This window comes from Trichosurus vulpecula, chromosome 1 (assembly GCF_011100635.1).
Source record: "Trichosurus vulpecula isolate mTriVul1 chromosome 1, mTriVul1.pri, whole genome shotgun sequence".
In the NCBI taxonomy this organism is placed as follows: Eukaryota; Metazoa; Chordata; class Mammalia; order Diprotodontia; family Phalangeridae; genus Trichosurus; species Trichosurus vulpecula.
Window position 1 is genome coordinate 114,481,440 of NC_050573.1, and position 15,308 is coordinate 114,496,747.

The following is a 15,308-nucleotide window of genomic DNA, read 5'->3' on the forward strand; positions in this document are numbered from 1 at the left end:
CAGGCAGAGCACTGGATTTGGAGTCAAGAGAAAGTTTTGAATCCTGGCTTTTGGCACTTAATACCTATGTGACTATGGACTTAATTTCTCCAAGACTCCATTTCCTCACCTGTAAAATAGGATTTTTCTATATATATATAGTTTTTTAGGGCAGTTAGGTGGCGAAGCAGATAGAGTGCAGGCCCTGGAGTCAGGAAGACTTGAATTGAAATCCAGCCTCAGACACTTACTAGCTGTGTGACCCCAGGCAAGTCACTGAACCCTGTTTGACTCAGTTTCCTCACCTGGAAAATGAGCTGGAGAAGGAAATGGCAAACAACTCCAGTATGTTTGCCAAGAAAACCCCAAATGGGGTCATGAAGATCCCACACAACTGAAATGACTAAGCAACAACAAAATAGGATTAATTCTTGGAAATGGTAGGCACTAGTGGAGCACCAAATAACACCACAAAAAAATGAAACAGGTTACATTTGGACAGGAAGAGACTTGCTGTTAATGTGAGATAGCTGAATCTGCTATCTGTGTATAGTCAGACCATTGATTTTTCAAAGATAAGAGCAGAACTAGTAAAAAAAATGTGAAAAAGATACGGAGTACCATGGAAAAAGCCTAAATCTTCCATTATTTTAAAATAACTGACAATAAAAACATGGGAAATGGACAAAAGAAATCACATTGGCAGTAATTATAATTTTATAAAATGGTTTAACCAATTTACATAAATTAATTGCCACAACAAAGAGACTAAAAGAGCCCAGAAAGAGCCTTAGTCAGAAAACATCTGACTTGCTTACCAAATGGAGAGAGATGGTTGCCAAAGGCAACACCAGGTTAGAAAATAAACTTGTATATAGAATCTTATAAAGAAGGATGATGGATGATTATGAGCAATGCTATCTCATAAAACAAAGAAAAAGGCAGTAGAGGCTAAAACCAGTTTAAATAAAACTTGGCAAGACAGTCATTTAAGCAAAACCATCCCAAGGGTATTTAAGGACAAAAATATAAGAAGGATAATGAACAGAAGAAAAAATGGAAAAGATTTATAAAAATCTTCTCCATCAAAAGCAGAGATACTACTATTCCTAGACCCTAATATCACAATCTCAGATAGGCTAACAGGTGAGGCAAAAACTCCACCAAAGCAAATGAAAATGGAACAAAGTAGCTAGATTTGACCAAGTGCACGAAGAGGAGATATGTGCTGGATGCAAGACAAATTGAGGGCATTGTGAGTGATCAAAAAGCAAGGTATCTGTAGGTATCCACACCAAACAATGTCAGACCTCATTAATACCAAAACCATGACCAAGAGAACACCATTGACCTGCTCTCCCATCTATATAAAATACAAGAAATATCTATATAACAATTGAAGGCATCTTTGAGGAGGGTATTTAGGTATTTATTAAGGAACAAGCAGACTTTTACAAAGGATATCCAACAACAGGCCATATCTTTATCATTTCACAATTGACTAGAAGACACAGAGGATGCATTATCCCACTGTGTTTATTGTTCGCTGATAATGAAAAATCGGAAGACAAATAAATCTGCTGCACAGTTAGACACAGAGTGTCCTGGATAGGCCTCTGGTGCTTCGGCAGTGTCATCCTAAGTCTCAAATGTGGCAACCTGATCCATGCAAAGAGAGGCAATGGTTCAATCCAGAAAAGTGAAACACCACTTTACAGGCTCCTTTTATTTTTTTTTTAACAAGGCCATCTCTTATCCATTTAAGAAGATCATTCAAGAAATTTTGAAAGATATAACAACAGAAATAACTTTGTTTGACAAATTTCTGATCAGAAATATCAGGTGATGCATAAAACAAGGAAATAGAGGCTCCCCAAAGATGTTCTCCACTGTAATGGATGATGAGGCCCTACAGATGCTTTTGTTTACAGATGACAATGTGCTGACTTATCAAACCCAGGAAAACTTCAGAGGCTTCTGGAATAGATCTGTAATCACTCATTAGAATTTGGTTTGACCATCTACGCAGGAAAAAACCTAACAATAAACCAACAAGTGCACAAAGAATGTCTTTCCCAGAATATATTACCCCTTCCTATACAGCAAGCTGGCTTAGCTGAAGCAGTGGGACACCCTGAGGGAGTGGTACAATGCAGCATGTGCCAGTCAAGTCAAACCATTACCATCACCTTGACCACCATTTCAATTTGGACTTTGATTTAGACAACTTAAGACCCTGAACCCAAGAGATTTGGGAACAGCAGTATACCTTATACCACCAGACCTCATTTTAGCTCAGCCCCTGCAGCCATCATTGAGGGGGAGGAATCATTGTTTAGAAAGGGCTATTTTTGTCAGCAGCACCAGTTATAAGTGCTAACCAACCATCATCAGCAAGCAAATAAGTACAGGAGCCCTGCTAGTGGAAATAACCGTATGATCTGGCTAATATGAAAATGTTTTACGTGGCTTCACATGTACAATCACTATCAAGTTACTTGCTTTCTCACAGAGCAAGGAGGGGAGGAAGGAGAGAATTTGGAACTCAAAATTTTAAAAAATGAATGTCAAAAATATTTTATATGTAATTGGGAAATAATTAATGAAATAAAGTATATCAAAAAAAAAGAAACTATATGATCAGAAGAGAAGATGGCTAAGCTGGTCTCATGGAGGAAGATAAGGGATGAGAGGTGGAGAGAAAGGGCTCCACTGGTATCCTCACAATGTAGGGAGAAAGTGAGGACGGCTTCTAGAACGTTGGATGAACATTTTCTGGTGGACTGATGCATATGGAGGAGTTACACTAGACTGGCAGACATGGACTGGTTTCAAGGTAAATCATTGGAGGGAACTTTTTTTTTTTTTTGCAAGGGAGAAGGCAGGGTAATTGGGGTTGACTTGCCCAAGGTCACACAGCTAGTAAGTGTGTCAAGTGTCTCAGGCTGGATTTGAACTCAGGTCCTCCTGACTTCAGAGCCAGTGCTCTCTTCACTGTGCCACCTAGCTGCCCCAGGAACTTCTAAACCAATGAGATTATATGTCCATTTGAGTGTTTAATCCTTGGACTCTCTACTAAACATGTCTCTCCTGAGTCCCCTGAGTTGTAAGTGCTTCCTTCCCAATTAGAATTCAAGTTCTCTGAGGGTAAGTACTGTTTCATTCTTTTGTTTGGCTCTCCAGTACCTGGTATAGGGGCTGGCACATAGTAGGTACTTAAATTTATGCCTGAATTGAATTCTTGTGATTAAAGTGCATTGCAAACCTTAAAGGAATGTGAATCATTTACATTTGTCATTTATTTATCATCCCCAAAGATCCAGCATCTATGTGGTGTGGTGGATAGAGTGCTGAGCATGGAATCAGGAAGAAAGATCTTTGTCCTGTTTTGGCCACCAATACTTACTAGCTGTAAGTCACTTAGAGCTGGGCAAGTCACTTAACCTGTCTGCCTTGGTTTCTTCAACTATAAAATGGGGATAATAATAGCATCTACTTCTCAGAGTTGTTGTGAGGACAAAATGAGATAATTTGGCACACAGTAGGTACCTAATAAATAAATAAATGCTTATTCTCTTCCCCTTATTAAAAGAGGCCTGGACTTATTGGCCTTAGGAAAAAGCTGGGTTCAAATCCTGCCTCTGACACTAAGACCATGGGAAAGTCACCCCAACCTCTTTGAGCCTGTTTCCTCGGCTGTAAAATGGAAACGCCAATGATACTCATAGTACCTATTTCACGGCTGGGAAAACCAAATGAGGTAAGAAAGTGCTTTGCAAACCATAAAGAGTTATACAATTCTCAGGGGTTTTTATTGTTGTTGTTATGGGGGTTGATCAAGGGAGCCTCTGAACCATTTGATGAATTTCCTCCTTCAGACCTAAATTAAGAGAGATTCAAAGGCATTACGGCCTGGGTAGGAAGGGGACATCTCCCATGGGGTTAGATGTTTGCCCTAGACCCTGGCTGAGATGTGAGCACTAGCATACCAAGCTGGATATTTTTGGAGCCTCTTAAAGTTTGAGAAGTGCTTTATATCTCAGTTCAGTCTTACAAAACCCCCAGAATTACTACTGGCATTATACCTGCCACTCCCTCCACCCCAACACTGACGAGGAAACTGGAGTTCAAAGAGGTTTACTTAACTTCTCTACTAGAGGTCACACAATTAGTTGTGGCAGACACAACAGATTGGAATCCAGGGCTTCCTGATTCCAAGTCTAGTATGGATTGTATCCATTTTGCTATGTTGCTCCAAAGCATAAGAGCAAATATTAAAATGGCTAGTGTATAAAAGATTCAATGACATAACCCCAGACATAAGGACTCTGGGAAGCAAAATTGTAAAAGACTAAATGGAAAACAATAACTTGGTGCAGAGTTATCACGAATGAGGCTGCAGCAAATGTCAATAGCCTTGCATTTTGGCCTCGACTGATAAGCAGCTTAAAAAGGAATGGCAGTTGAGTACTAGACTTTTTACTCACATATCCAGGACACAGTGATTGTTATCAGAGGCATGATTTTAAACACGTAAGGCTGTCAGAGTCCAAACTAGGCATAACTGTAGGGTAAGCATTTTTGTTTAGAGCCCATTCAAAACTCTATGTATTCCTTCTGCTTCTCCTGGTGCTGTCTTTCCCCTTCAATCCCAGGGCCTTCAGGCTACTCACCGGTAGGATTATAAATCTGGAGCTAGAAGGGTCCTCAGACACCATCTAGTCCACACCTCTCCTTTCACAGATGAAGAAATTGAAGATTAGGGAAGTTAAGTGATCTATTCAAGGTCTCTGCACTGAGCTCTTACTGGTTCTCCTTTAAGCCTATTTCCTTCTCCCTCAACCAATGGCTCCCAAATTATCCTCTCCTCCCGTCTCTACCCCTTCCCCGATACTGCCACTGTACATCTCCTGAATAAACTAATTCACATTCAAGTTCCGATGTCTTAACCCTCCCAGGGGTATATGAAATTCTAAACCCAGTTTGTTAACTCAAAGCAATCTATCTTCAACAGAGGAATTTCAGGGGGGATATTTTTGGACAGAGGAACTTCGAAACTTCTCCCGTCCTCCAACCTATGAACAACCTTCAGGGAAGTATTAGAAAGCATATGTTTCCCTGTTTCCTCAGCCTTGGAAAGTCAGGGTCACAAATCTGACAGACAATTACCAGCCATAGGAAGAAAAAGCCTGTTTGTAAGAATTTGCTTGTTTTTGGGCCCATCACGTGTCCTGCAGCTGTCTGTAGAGCCAAGCAAGGCTTTGGGGAGCTGAATGAGAATTCCTGGTCCCAAACATTCCTCCCGGAAGGGGGTGGGGTGCCGCGCCTCGCCCTCTTTTGGAAGCATCCCGGGTGTCTGGGAGTGGTTAGACCTGCCCAGCCTCGCCTTGCTGACTTTGCAATGGACCAGGCTGCCAAGCAGGGGTGGGTATCCAGAATGGGGTTGCTGAGGCCTGTCCTGGGCTCTACAGCTGCAGTGCAAATGCCACGATCACCCGGGACAGCGCCTGCACAGCCCGATCGTGCACTCCAGGGCTTGGGGAGGCGGGGAGCGGTGAGCACGCTGCCCCCTGGCCGGGGCATTTCAGGACGATCCCCATTTTTAGGCATGCTCCCCCCGCCGCGCAATGAGGGCAGCTGCTCGGTTCCTGCTGGGCAAAAGGCCCGAAGCCCTTTCTCCCCAGTCTCCTTGAGCTCCCGGGGGCCGGATGGGGGCCTGAGGCCCCCTCTGCCTGGGCCGAGCGCAAGCCCCTCCCGGGAGCGGGGCGGGGGGGGGGCGGAGGGAGGAGGGAGAGAGGCAAAGAGCGTGCGCAACCGTAGAAGAGGGCGAGCGAGGCCCGGAGAGGACTGGGCTAGAGCGGCAGCGCGGCGCCTGCGCAGTAACGCCCTCCTCCGCTGCCCGCCCCTCTACTCCACCATCCCAATCCAGCCTGGGAGGGCGGCGGCGGCGGCGGCCCGGTTGTGTCGGCGCGGGTCCCTTGAAGACGTGGAGCCGCGTTGACTAAACGCTGAAGACTGGGAGGACGAGGAGGAGGAGCCGAGGCGGCGGGAGGGCGGTGTGCGGCTGACTCATCCCTCCCAGCGGCAGAGGAGACAGACACACACACACACACAAATATACACACAAAACCCGCTCGCCCGGCTTCTGCTCAGCCCGCGCGCCCCGGCTCCGGCGGGGTCTGCTCGCAGCTGCGCCCGCCCGCGGACAAAGTTGTGCACGAAGGAGGAGCCGCGGGGGCACCAGAGTCGGCAGCCGCCGCCCGTCGGTCCCGGGAAGTGGATGGTGCCCGGCGCCCCGGCCGCCTGTCAGGAGGGCATCGGGGCGGGGTCGGGCTGAGCCGGGGTCGGAGTCCCTCCCCCGCGGCTCCCTCCCTCGGCCTCCCTCCTGACCCCCCTCCTATCCCCCAGCATGTCCCGGCTGCTGTTGCCCCTGCTGAGGAGCCGGACTGCGCACAGCCTGCGGCCCCTGCCCGGCTGCCGCCCGCGCGGCGCGGCGGGGGCCCCGGCGCTGCTCCTCCGGCCGCCTCCCGCCTTGGCCGCCGCGGCCACCGCCTTGGCCCCCGCGCCGCGCCCCTCCCGGGGGCTGGGCACCCACCCCAAGCGCGAGCCCATCGAGGCGCTGAACACGGCACAGGGAGCCCGCGACTTCATCTACAGCCTGCACTCCACCGAGAGGAGCTGCCTGCTCAAGGAGCTGCACCGCTTCGAGTCCATAGCCATAGCCCAAGGTAAGGGGCCAGAGCCGAGGGTCGGGGCGGCGCGCCCCCCGCCTCTTGGGACCCGCTTAGTCACCCCGCCTTGGCCAGCCGCTTGTCTGCGCCCGCTTCGCGCAGCTCCAGGGGCCGCGGGCGCCCCGCGGTCAGGTGCCCCCTGCCCCTCCCGGGCGACTTAGATAAGTGTGAAACCTGCCAGGCTGCGAGGGGCGTGCCCGCCGGGATGCTCCCGGCTCTAGCCTCGGGAGCCTCTGCCTTCCGCAGCTCGAGGCAGTCTGCGGCTGGGATTCTTTTTTTTGGGGTGCGGGGTTCTTTCCCTTCTCACCTCCCCAAACTCTGAACTTCAACCCCTTACTCTTATTAGTGCAGGGTGTGGCAAGTCCACCTCTTCCAGTTAGTGCTATTAAGTGCCTATACATTTGGGATGACACTTAGCCCTTTTCAAAAAATGGGGCATTGACCTAGTGTTTAAAGATACTCTTAGCCGCTTGTTTTCTTACAATGCAACTTGTATCCATTTAAGCGGCTCAAAGAAATGTTTCCTTTGAATGGATAGAAGGTAGCTCCTGTGGGTTTGGTTATGCACAAATTAATCACCTATGTAGGAACCAGTTTTCCGGAAGGGAAAAAAAAAAGTCAATAAAAAGGAAGTTTCTTTCTGGTATAGATTAGTGTTAGTACTAGTACCTAGAAAAACCAAAGCAGCCCAGATAAATCAGTAAATTGAAATAAATGACCCAAACTTGTGACTCAAGTGAATATTTTCTCTAAAATGGTGGCAACATGCAGTGTTTATTTCATAGTTTGAACTTAGGAAAAAAAACCCCAGGAAACTGAAATCATGACAGTGATGGACAGCAGAGGCTGAGAGGAATCAATTTTTAAAAAATGTTACTTAAACAAGAAAGAAACTAGTGTTAATCCAAGAATATTAAATACTAATATGAACTAAAATAAAAGGTATATCTTCTCCCCGTTAGAAATTTTACACTTTTATTTAAGCCTTTCACTCTTTAGGACCCATGGATTTGGGATGGGTACTGTGCTGAAAGCATTACAAAAGTATGACCCTGTCTTATTTGCAAAATGTAGTATACTTTAACCAGGTGATACTAAACTGTTTTTACATGGTTTATCTGTGCTACTTCTGGAATTCACGGTTGTGCATTTTACCTGCTTTTTTGGAGCAGGAATTTATAGTAGCTTGGGATCCCAGATGCTGTTTACATTCACCTGCATTGCACTATGGGTAACATCCTAAACTTAAATTATTAAACATTTAGAGCAACATAATGCTATGTGAGACCATTTAATTGTGTGCATGTGTGTATCTGGAATTTGTGTATTACTATGTAGAGACTCACAGACTGAGCATTTTCAGTCACCAGCACATCAAATGTTTACTATAAATCCTAATAGTTATGGTCACACTGTGGACTGCTATTTTTCTGAATTTCCTCTATAAACTCACATGGGGCCATGATTCTTTCCTGACTTATAAGCAGCCACTCTAAAACATTTGTGTATGTATATAAATAGATATATTTGCTTTGGAAATTAAGACTGTTTTGAGATTGATGTAAGGGTCTTTAGATATGATTACATGGCAACTCTTGAAAAACACTTTCTGCATAGCTAAAAAGTTTATTTCTGTATTAAGAGTTTATAGGGAAACTTACACATTTGAATGTGAGGACAAAAACTATTATATTCATCCCCCATGGTGCCTTGCTTGTAGTGATGCTCAATAACTCTTTGAATAGGATTGAAAATTATACACAATATTATCCATTTTTAATAAATATAGTTCTTTTGTACAAAGGGCTTAACACTTGCAGAGAGTAAAGTGTTGAGTTAACATCTATTTTGTATGACAAAAATGAATGCCCTTCTGTTAATTTTTACTAAAATTAGTGATCAACATTGGACTTAGGGAGAAATATTGGTAAGAACATAGGAAATATAGCGTGTTAGGCAATGAAGGACGGTGAACTGTTGTGAAGAACCTGAGAAGCTAAATAGTGCTGTTTAATCATAAAACTTTGCAGATGTTCATAACGAACACTGACACATGACATTATAAGTGTCATCTGGATCATTAAAGGTTCAGTTATTATGTTCAATGTAGTTTGTGTTTGATATTTTGTCGTATTCTAATCCAAATTTATAATTTGGTATAGCATCTTTAAATAGGATATTCAGTGTATCATATTCCTTAACTCTTCTTGCTGCAAGAGAGTTTATATCTAAAATATGTATAGCTCACCCTGAATTACATAATTAACACTGACTAATGTTCTGTTTTTCTTTTATTTTTGACTTAACAATCAGAACGTTGAAAGATTGATCCTAGCTCTAAATGTATAAATCCCCCCTAAATATGTTAATTGTTGTAAGCTTGACTACCAATGATACAGGTTCATGTTTCGGATGGACCCTTCATGAGGTTAGAAATCCTCTGTGTCCTTGAAAAGGAGACATGTAACTAAATGATGTACAGTAGAAGTGATGAGGAAGCATTACTGGTCAAGCTTGGCTATATGGTCTTCTGGAGAAATTTGAGCGTTTCTACTTAGTCATTTCGTCTGTGCATCAGGAATCCTATTGAGATTAATCTTAAGAGTCAATTTTCTTGTAAGTAAAGCAAATTTTTTTTTTGTATTTTGTATTTCTTCATGTAGTTCAAATTTGTTTACACATTGTGACTTAAATAGTTTAAAAATTTGAGAATGTAATTTAATTACTCAAAATTTATGCAGTACTATTTAATATATATTTTTTCTTCTAGAAAATTTTCTCACTTTTTGCAATCTCATCAATGTTGTGATATGTTAAGGCAGATTACTTACTATAATTTGGATATATACCTGTTTGGTTTTAGTGCATAATTTTGTAAATAGGTACTGCTTTTAGTAGAAAGGCAAGAAATTGTGTTTAAGTGATAATTTGTAGTAAAAAGAAAATCTCTGAGAGTAAACATTTCTCCAAAAACTTTCATTCACTTCAGCATAATATTTGAAGATGAAAGCCAGTGAAAAATGACCAGAAAATGTAAATAACTAGAATTCTTCAATGAGGTGAAGATATTAGGTAGTGATGTCTGTTGCACAGCCACAAGCTTTGTAATCATATGTGACACTAAATTACGGACTTCTGCGTAGGTGCCGAATTGGGATCAGTGCTCTAGAATCAGTGTAGGTAAAATACCAAGGTACAAGAACACCAGACTTTGGGACCCTAGATATCAGGATGATTTGAAAATGATTTTCATTTTTCCTTTTGTTACTGCTCTCTGTTGTCCTCAGGTAGATCCAGAAGGTAATGTTTTTCCAAAAGCCACTTTTGGTTTGACCTTTTTTTGATTAGTCTTCCTGGCAACAATATAATTTGAGAAGAAAATTATACCATAACAGCCTCAGAAGACATATAGTTCAATCTTTGCCTGAACATAAGCCTTCTCTACAGCATCCCTGACATTAGTCATCCAGCGTTTTTCTTGAAGATCTCTAGTACTAGTTGATAGCAGTTGCAAATTTAAATGAGAGTTGTTAGGAGGGGATCTCTTCATTGCTTCCCTGATCACTGACATTTTCCTAATCTAAGCCTTGTGAGTTTAGTAGTTACTAAATTGACCCATTTCAGCCAGAAATAAGCTATTTCTTTTCTGAGCTACACTGCTGGCTCTATTTTTTTGGCAGTTTGATGTTTTGATTGCACAGTTGACATTATTGGAATAGCATTTAGATATTTATCTAGTAGTATTAAAACTGCTGAATAGATTCATACTGCTAATTAGAATTGTTTCTTCAGATGCTTCTGTAAATTTTATCAAGACTCAGCTTTCATAGTATGGTAATTCAGTTTTCCCATTTATCCTGCGTATAGCTTGTTTGTACATAGTTGTTTGCATGCTGCCTCCCTGTGAGCCTGTGAGTTCCTGGAGAGTAGGGACTCTCTTTTACCTTTCTTTGTATCCCTGGTGTTTAGTCCAGTTCCTGGCACACAGTAGTTGCTTATGAATATTTATTGAATGACTTTACAGTTTTGATTTACAGTTGATTGATTTACAGTTTTTTGCAATAGCTGAAAAAATTCTAAAATGTTACACAGATTCAATTTACAGTTGTTCATTAATGGTTTTATTTATGAATTTGTCCATCCAGTAAGAATGTCTTTATAGTTTTTTTTTCCATAAAGGGCTTCTGTATAGATGAATGGGCATGTTTGCATTGGTTTTCTAATTTTCCCTTTCAACTCATACTTAAATATTTTATTACTTAAATAGAGGTGTAGACAACTGGTAACTTACAAATAGATTACAAGCAATAAAGGTACCATGATTGAGTTGTGACAGAGTTTCTTGGTTGATAAGGTACAAATATTGGGGAGAGATCTAGGTGTAAGCATTATTTAAACTTATTTCCATTGGGCATTTCTTCAAATGCTTTCCCATTCATTATGATCTTTTACCCTCACAAAACCCTTATGAGATAGACAGGTCCCTGACACCCAAAAGTTAAATTGCTTGCCCAAATTATGTCTAGCCCCTTTCTAGTAAGCGACAGGCTAGGACTAGAATCTAAGTCAACTTTCTCCTCAGTCCACGTACTATTTTTATATTATACCACAATGCCTTTTACTTTGTACTTTGTTCCTTATCCTTTACATATGGAAGTATAGGAAAGAGTATGGTTCTACCAAATAAGGTGCCTGCTTCCTTGGAAATTGCCACTGACTCCTTGTATCCCTATCACCTAAGATCGTTTTTCAGCTCTAAATCTATGATCTGTTCTGTTTTTATGACCTTCCCAGATCCCAAGTGACCAGGTAACAAGAATGTCTCTTTGGACCTCTAAAGCCAACCTCCAAGTGGTCTCCTACCACTACCAAGGTCTGCCACTTTTCCTTGATACTAGTCACATAGGTACCCAGTTAAGGGTTGAATATGTCCACTCAAGGGACTCATACTGTATCTGGAACTAGGAGGCAGAGGTGGAGCCGAACCTTATATACTAGAGACGCTTTTAGTTAGTCAATAAGGATGTATTAATTACTAGTTATGGTTCAGGCACTGTGCTAGTTGCTGGGGACAAAAGTACAAAGAATGAAACAGTCCCCACTTGCAAGAAGCTTACATTCTAATGGAGAGAGACAAGTACATATATAAATATATACAGTACAAATATGAAGTTAATACAAGTAGTTGATACAAGGTAGTATGGGAGGCAGGGCACTAGCTTTTGGGGTGAGGAGGGAGAAGATCTGGAAAAATTTCACTTCATGAATAACGTGATGCTTAAGCTGCTTCTTAAAGAAGGAGGTGGAGGTTAAGAACCCATGCATTCCAAGGGGGTGGGATGGTAGAGATGGGGGTTTAGGTATCACAGTGGCTTTTTCAACCATTGCCTCTACTGAAGGGGAGTAATACTTGCGTTTGCTGATTCAGCTGTAGTCTTAGCTTGTCCTTTCTATTCTCCTATCTAAATTGGCTTTTTGGAAACTATTTACTAGATATTAAAATAACTGACCTTATGAACCATAAAGTACTTGATCTCATTTCATCTTTCATGAAACGTAACTTCTGCAGAAAGGGCTAATTCACCCTCTAGTAGGAGGAGTAAAAGGAAGGCAAGGGGGAAGGGTGCCTTTACTGGCAGTTTTTTCCTCAGGCCAGTGGTGAATTTAGGTCACTGGAAGGATGGTGGGGCCATATTATCGTATCCCATTCATCCCTATCCTTTCTTTGATTCTATTCTCAAACCCCACTTTTGGGTCAGTTTTCCTGGCCGACCATAGCACATTCTGAGAGGCTTTAGTGTTTGACACTATTCTTGAAGTACCATGCTGTGTTTTTGTGTTCATATTCCATTGCCTGCCTACCTTTATTATGATGATGATGATGATTTGTCTCTAGATGAAAGGATCTGGAGAAAAAGTGGCAGATTTTCATTTGATATAAAGAAAAACTTCCTAACAATCAGTTTTCAAAAAAGTGAAATGATTTTTTAGGAAGTAATGACTTCTTCCTTGATGCAGGTCTTCAAGAGCATATTGGGATGACAGTTCTTCAGGGATATTGTAAAGAGGATTCCTGTTCAGGTACAGGTTGGTCTAGATGAACTCAGAGATCCTTTCTGTCTTTGATTCTCTGAAATATCTGATAGCTTGCTTTAATTTATATTACAAATCAACTTATCTCTAGTCTGAAAAAAACCCTCTTATTATTATTTGACTTAGAATGATTGCTTAAGAAAACTTTTTAGAAATGTGTTTTAAAAATCAAACTAGTCTCATGAATTTTTTCACTTTGCACAAACTAAATTTAAAAAAAATGTTGTTCCTTGAATAGAACTATGTGTCTCCTATGAATGTGTTTCCTCTTTTTCTTCCTCTTTATGAATATTTGGTTTGTATTATTCTTTGATGGCAAAACATCTTAGCTAAAGTGTATTCATATAGTTAAATAGGGTTGTAAAGTGTTTTTAAAGAATGGTCAACAGGTAACTTCACAGAATCTTAAGGTTTCAAAGGGATCTTTCAAAGGGACACTGAGTCTTAACTATGCCTGACCAGGAATCTTTATATCATCCCTGATTAGTGGGTGTCTAAACTCTTCCTTGAAGGCAAAACTTATAGGGATTTTACTACCTCCCAAAGCAGCCCATTCTACTTTTGAAACTTGGATACTCTATTTTTAATCAGCTGCTTTTTAATATTCCATTGCTTGTCTACTATTATTATTATTATACTTAGAAATATAATATACTTTAATATTTCAGGGATCTATACTTTTATTGGCATGTCTACTCTTTTTACATAGATTGTAATCTTTTCTAACTTAGTGAATTGTCTTTGAGTGTTAATTGTGGCTGAGAAATTATCACTCTTAAAACCAACTTGGTAATGAGCCCTGAATTTACCTGGGCTGGTTCTTGGACAGCAGACATAACCAGTTATCTACTCAAAAGCTTTTCTGCCTGATTGATGCTGTGTATTGGTCTGACTAGCAAGCTGAATAGCACTCAGGTTTGAGTTATAAGGTGCTGAAAATAACCAAAGGAGAAAGACAGTTGTAAGACTAGAGATGCTTATTCATGAAGACACAGGCTAAGGCTAGAATTAGTATCCCCGAAGTCCATTCCTGGTAGCTTTTTGTTGGCAACCCCATTATTTAACATAATTGGCCTGGGACCTCACCTTTCTGTGCTCTGGGATATGTTGCCAGTTCCACAGATAACAAGTATTCATGGTGATATGTGAGACACTGTCTACACACTGAAGTGGTCAATCCTCCCATTTTATCCATCCTTCTTACAGTCTCACTGGAGAAAGAAGTATACATAAGAAGAGCATCAGCTAGTCCAGATCACTTGTGATGATTGATTGGTCAGTCTCCAAGGGGCAATCTGATTAGCACCTATGCTGTCTCCGTATTAAGTCTGGTTTTGGCATTTACAGACAGGGACAGACCATCTCAGTGAGTCCAATGAGGAAAGTATCTTCCCTTGTTTGTTCTGCACACCTATGTGGTTACTTAAGGCAAATTATTCTATTACTAATTAACAGAGCTTAGGCTTTTTCTAAGAAAGATAACCATTGTGTATCATGCTATCCATTGTCCCAAAGAAGAATTGACTAGGCGTGGATACCAATAAATTTGTTCCCAGGTTGACTGTGAGTTCTGTCTCTTTGTGCAGAATATCTTTGTGGCAGAGAATGAGGGTAGTGCATTTAGTGTGCAGTGTCCTTATCTCCAAGAAAGTGTGATAGTACAAGAGAGAGAAGAAACTAGTTTAGAGATTTAAACATAAAAGCAAGGCAGGAATATGTGACTATTACAAGGTAATGGAGTTGCTAACATTTGCTGTAATCATAGAACTTGTACTTCATTGGTATAAGAATCTTTAAGAACTCAGTTTCTCTTCTACACAGTGGAGGAGACATCAGAGTAGTACTTTTAGTGAAAGTTTAAACTTAAATATGCACATATGTAATGAGTTCTTGTTTATTTTAAAGTGCCTTGTTCAGAAATCTTAGGACACAAGAACATAGTCTCACTCATCTGTGGTTAGAAAATATTTCCCAATAGGAGAAACATAGTGTATCAATAACTGAAGAATGATAATAATTATAGCTAGCATTTATGTAGTTCTTTAAGATTTGTAAAAGCTCTTTACATATATTATCTCACTTGGTTCTCACAAAAACTCTGTGAGGTGGGTACTGATGTTTTTCAGATGTAGAAACTGAGGCTGAGAAGGAAGGTGATATGTTAAGGGTTACACAGCTGGTAAGGATCTAAGGTGAGGTTTCTACTCAAGTCTTCTTGAGTTAAAATTACCTGTTTGCCTAAGACGCTTTGAAGCAGATGAGCATAGTTGGAACATTTTTCTAACTCACTTTTAAGCCTTATGGAAGTTTTTGGAGATGTGGTGGCACATTTCATTGTTTGAACTTTATGCTGTGAATTTGAAAAGTCATTGTGTTTTGCTGACTTCTACACCAGTGTTTTTAAATAGAACATTTTCTGCTTTTTAAGATGGCCCAGGGCCTTTTGCCATTTAATGGTTTACCTGTAGATTTTTTTACCTGAAGAATTATAGTTTTTCACTGCTT

General features: G+C 41.2%; 1 protein-coding gene across 3 annotated transcripts in view; it reads left to right on the forward strand.

Moving 5' to 3' along the window:
* Nucleotides 1-6,324: 6,324 nt before the first annotated feature.
* Nucleotides 6,325-15,308, forward strand: part of TMEM65 (transmembrane protein 65) — a 56,870-nt gene continuing 47,886 nt past the window's right edge. The window contains exons 1-2 of one of the 3 annotated variants that reach the window (XM_036741692.1): nt 6,325-6,707; nt 12,729-12,791. In XM_036741692.1, the coding sequence (XP_036597587.1) occupies nt 6,389-6,707; nt 12,729-12,791 (382 nt within the window). In that variant the 5' untranslated portion in view covers nt 6,325-6,388. The remainder of the gene's footprint in view (nt 6,708-12,728; nt 12,792-15,308) is intronic. The other 2 variants (XM_036741693.1, XM_036741694.1) reach the window with 2 other exon arrangements.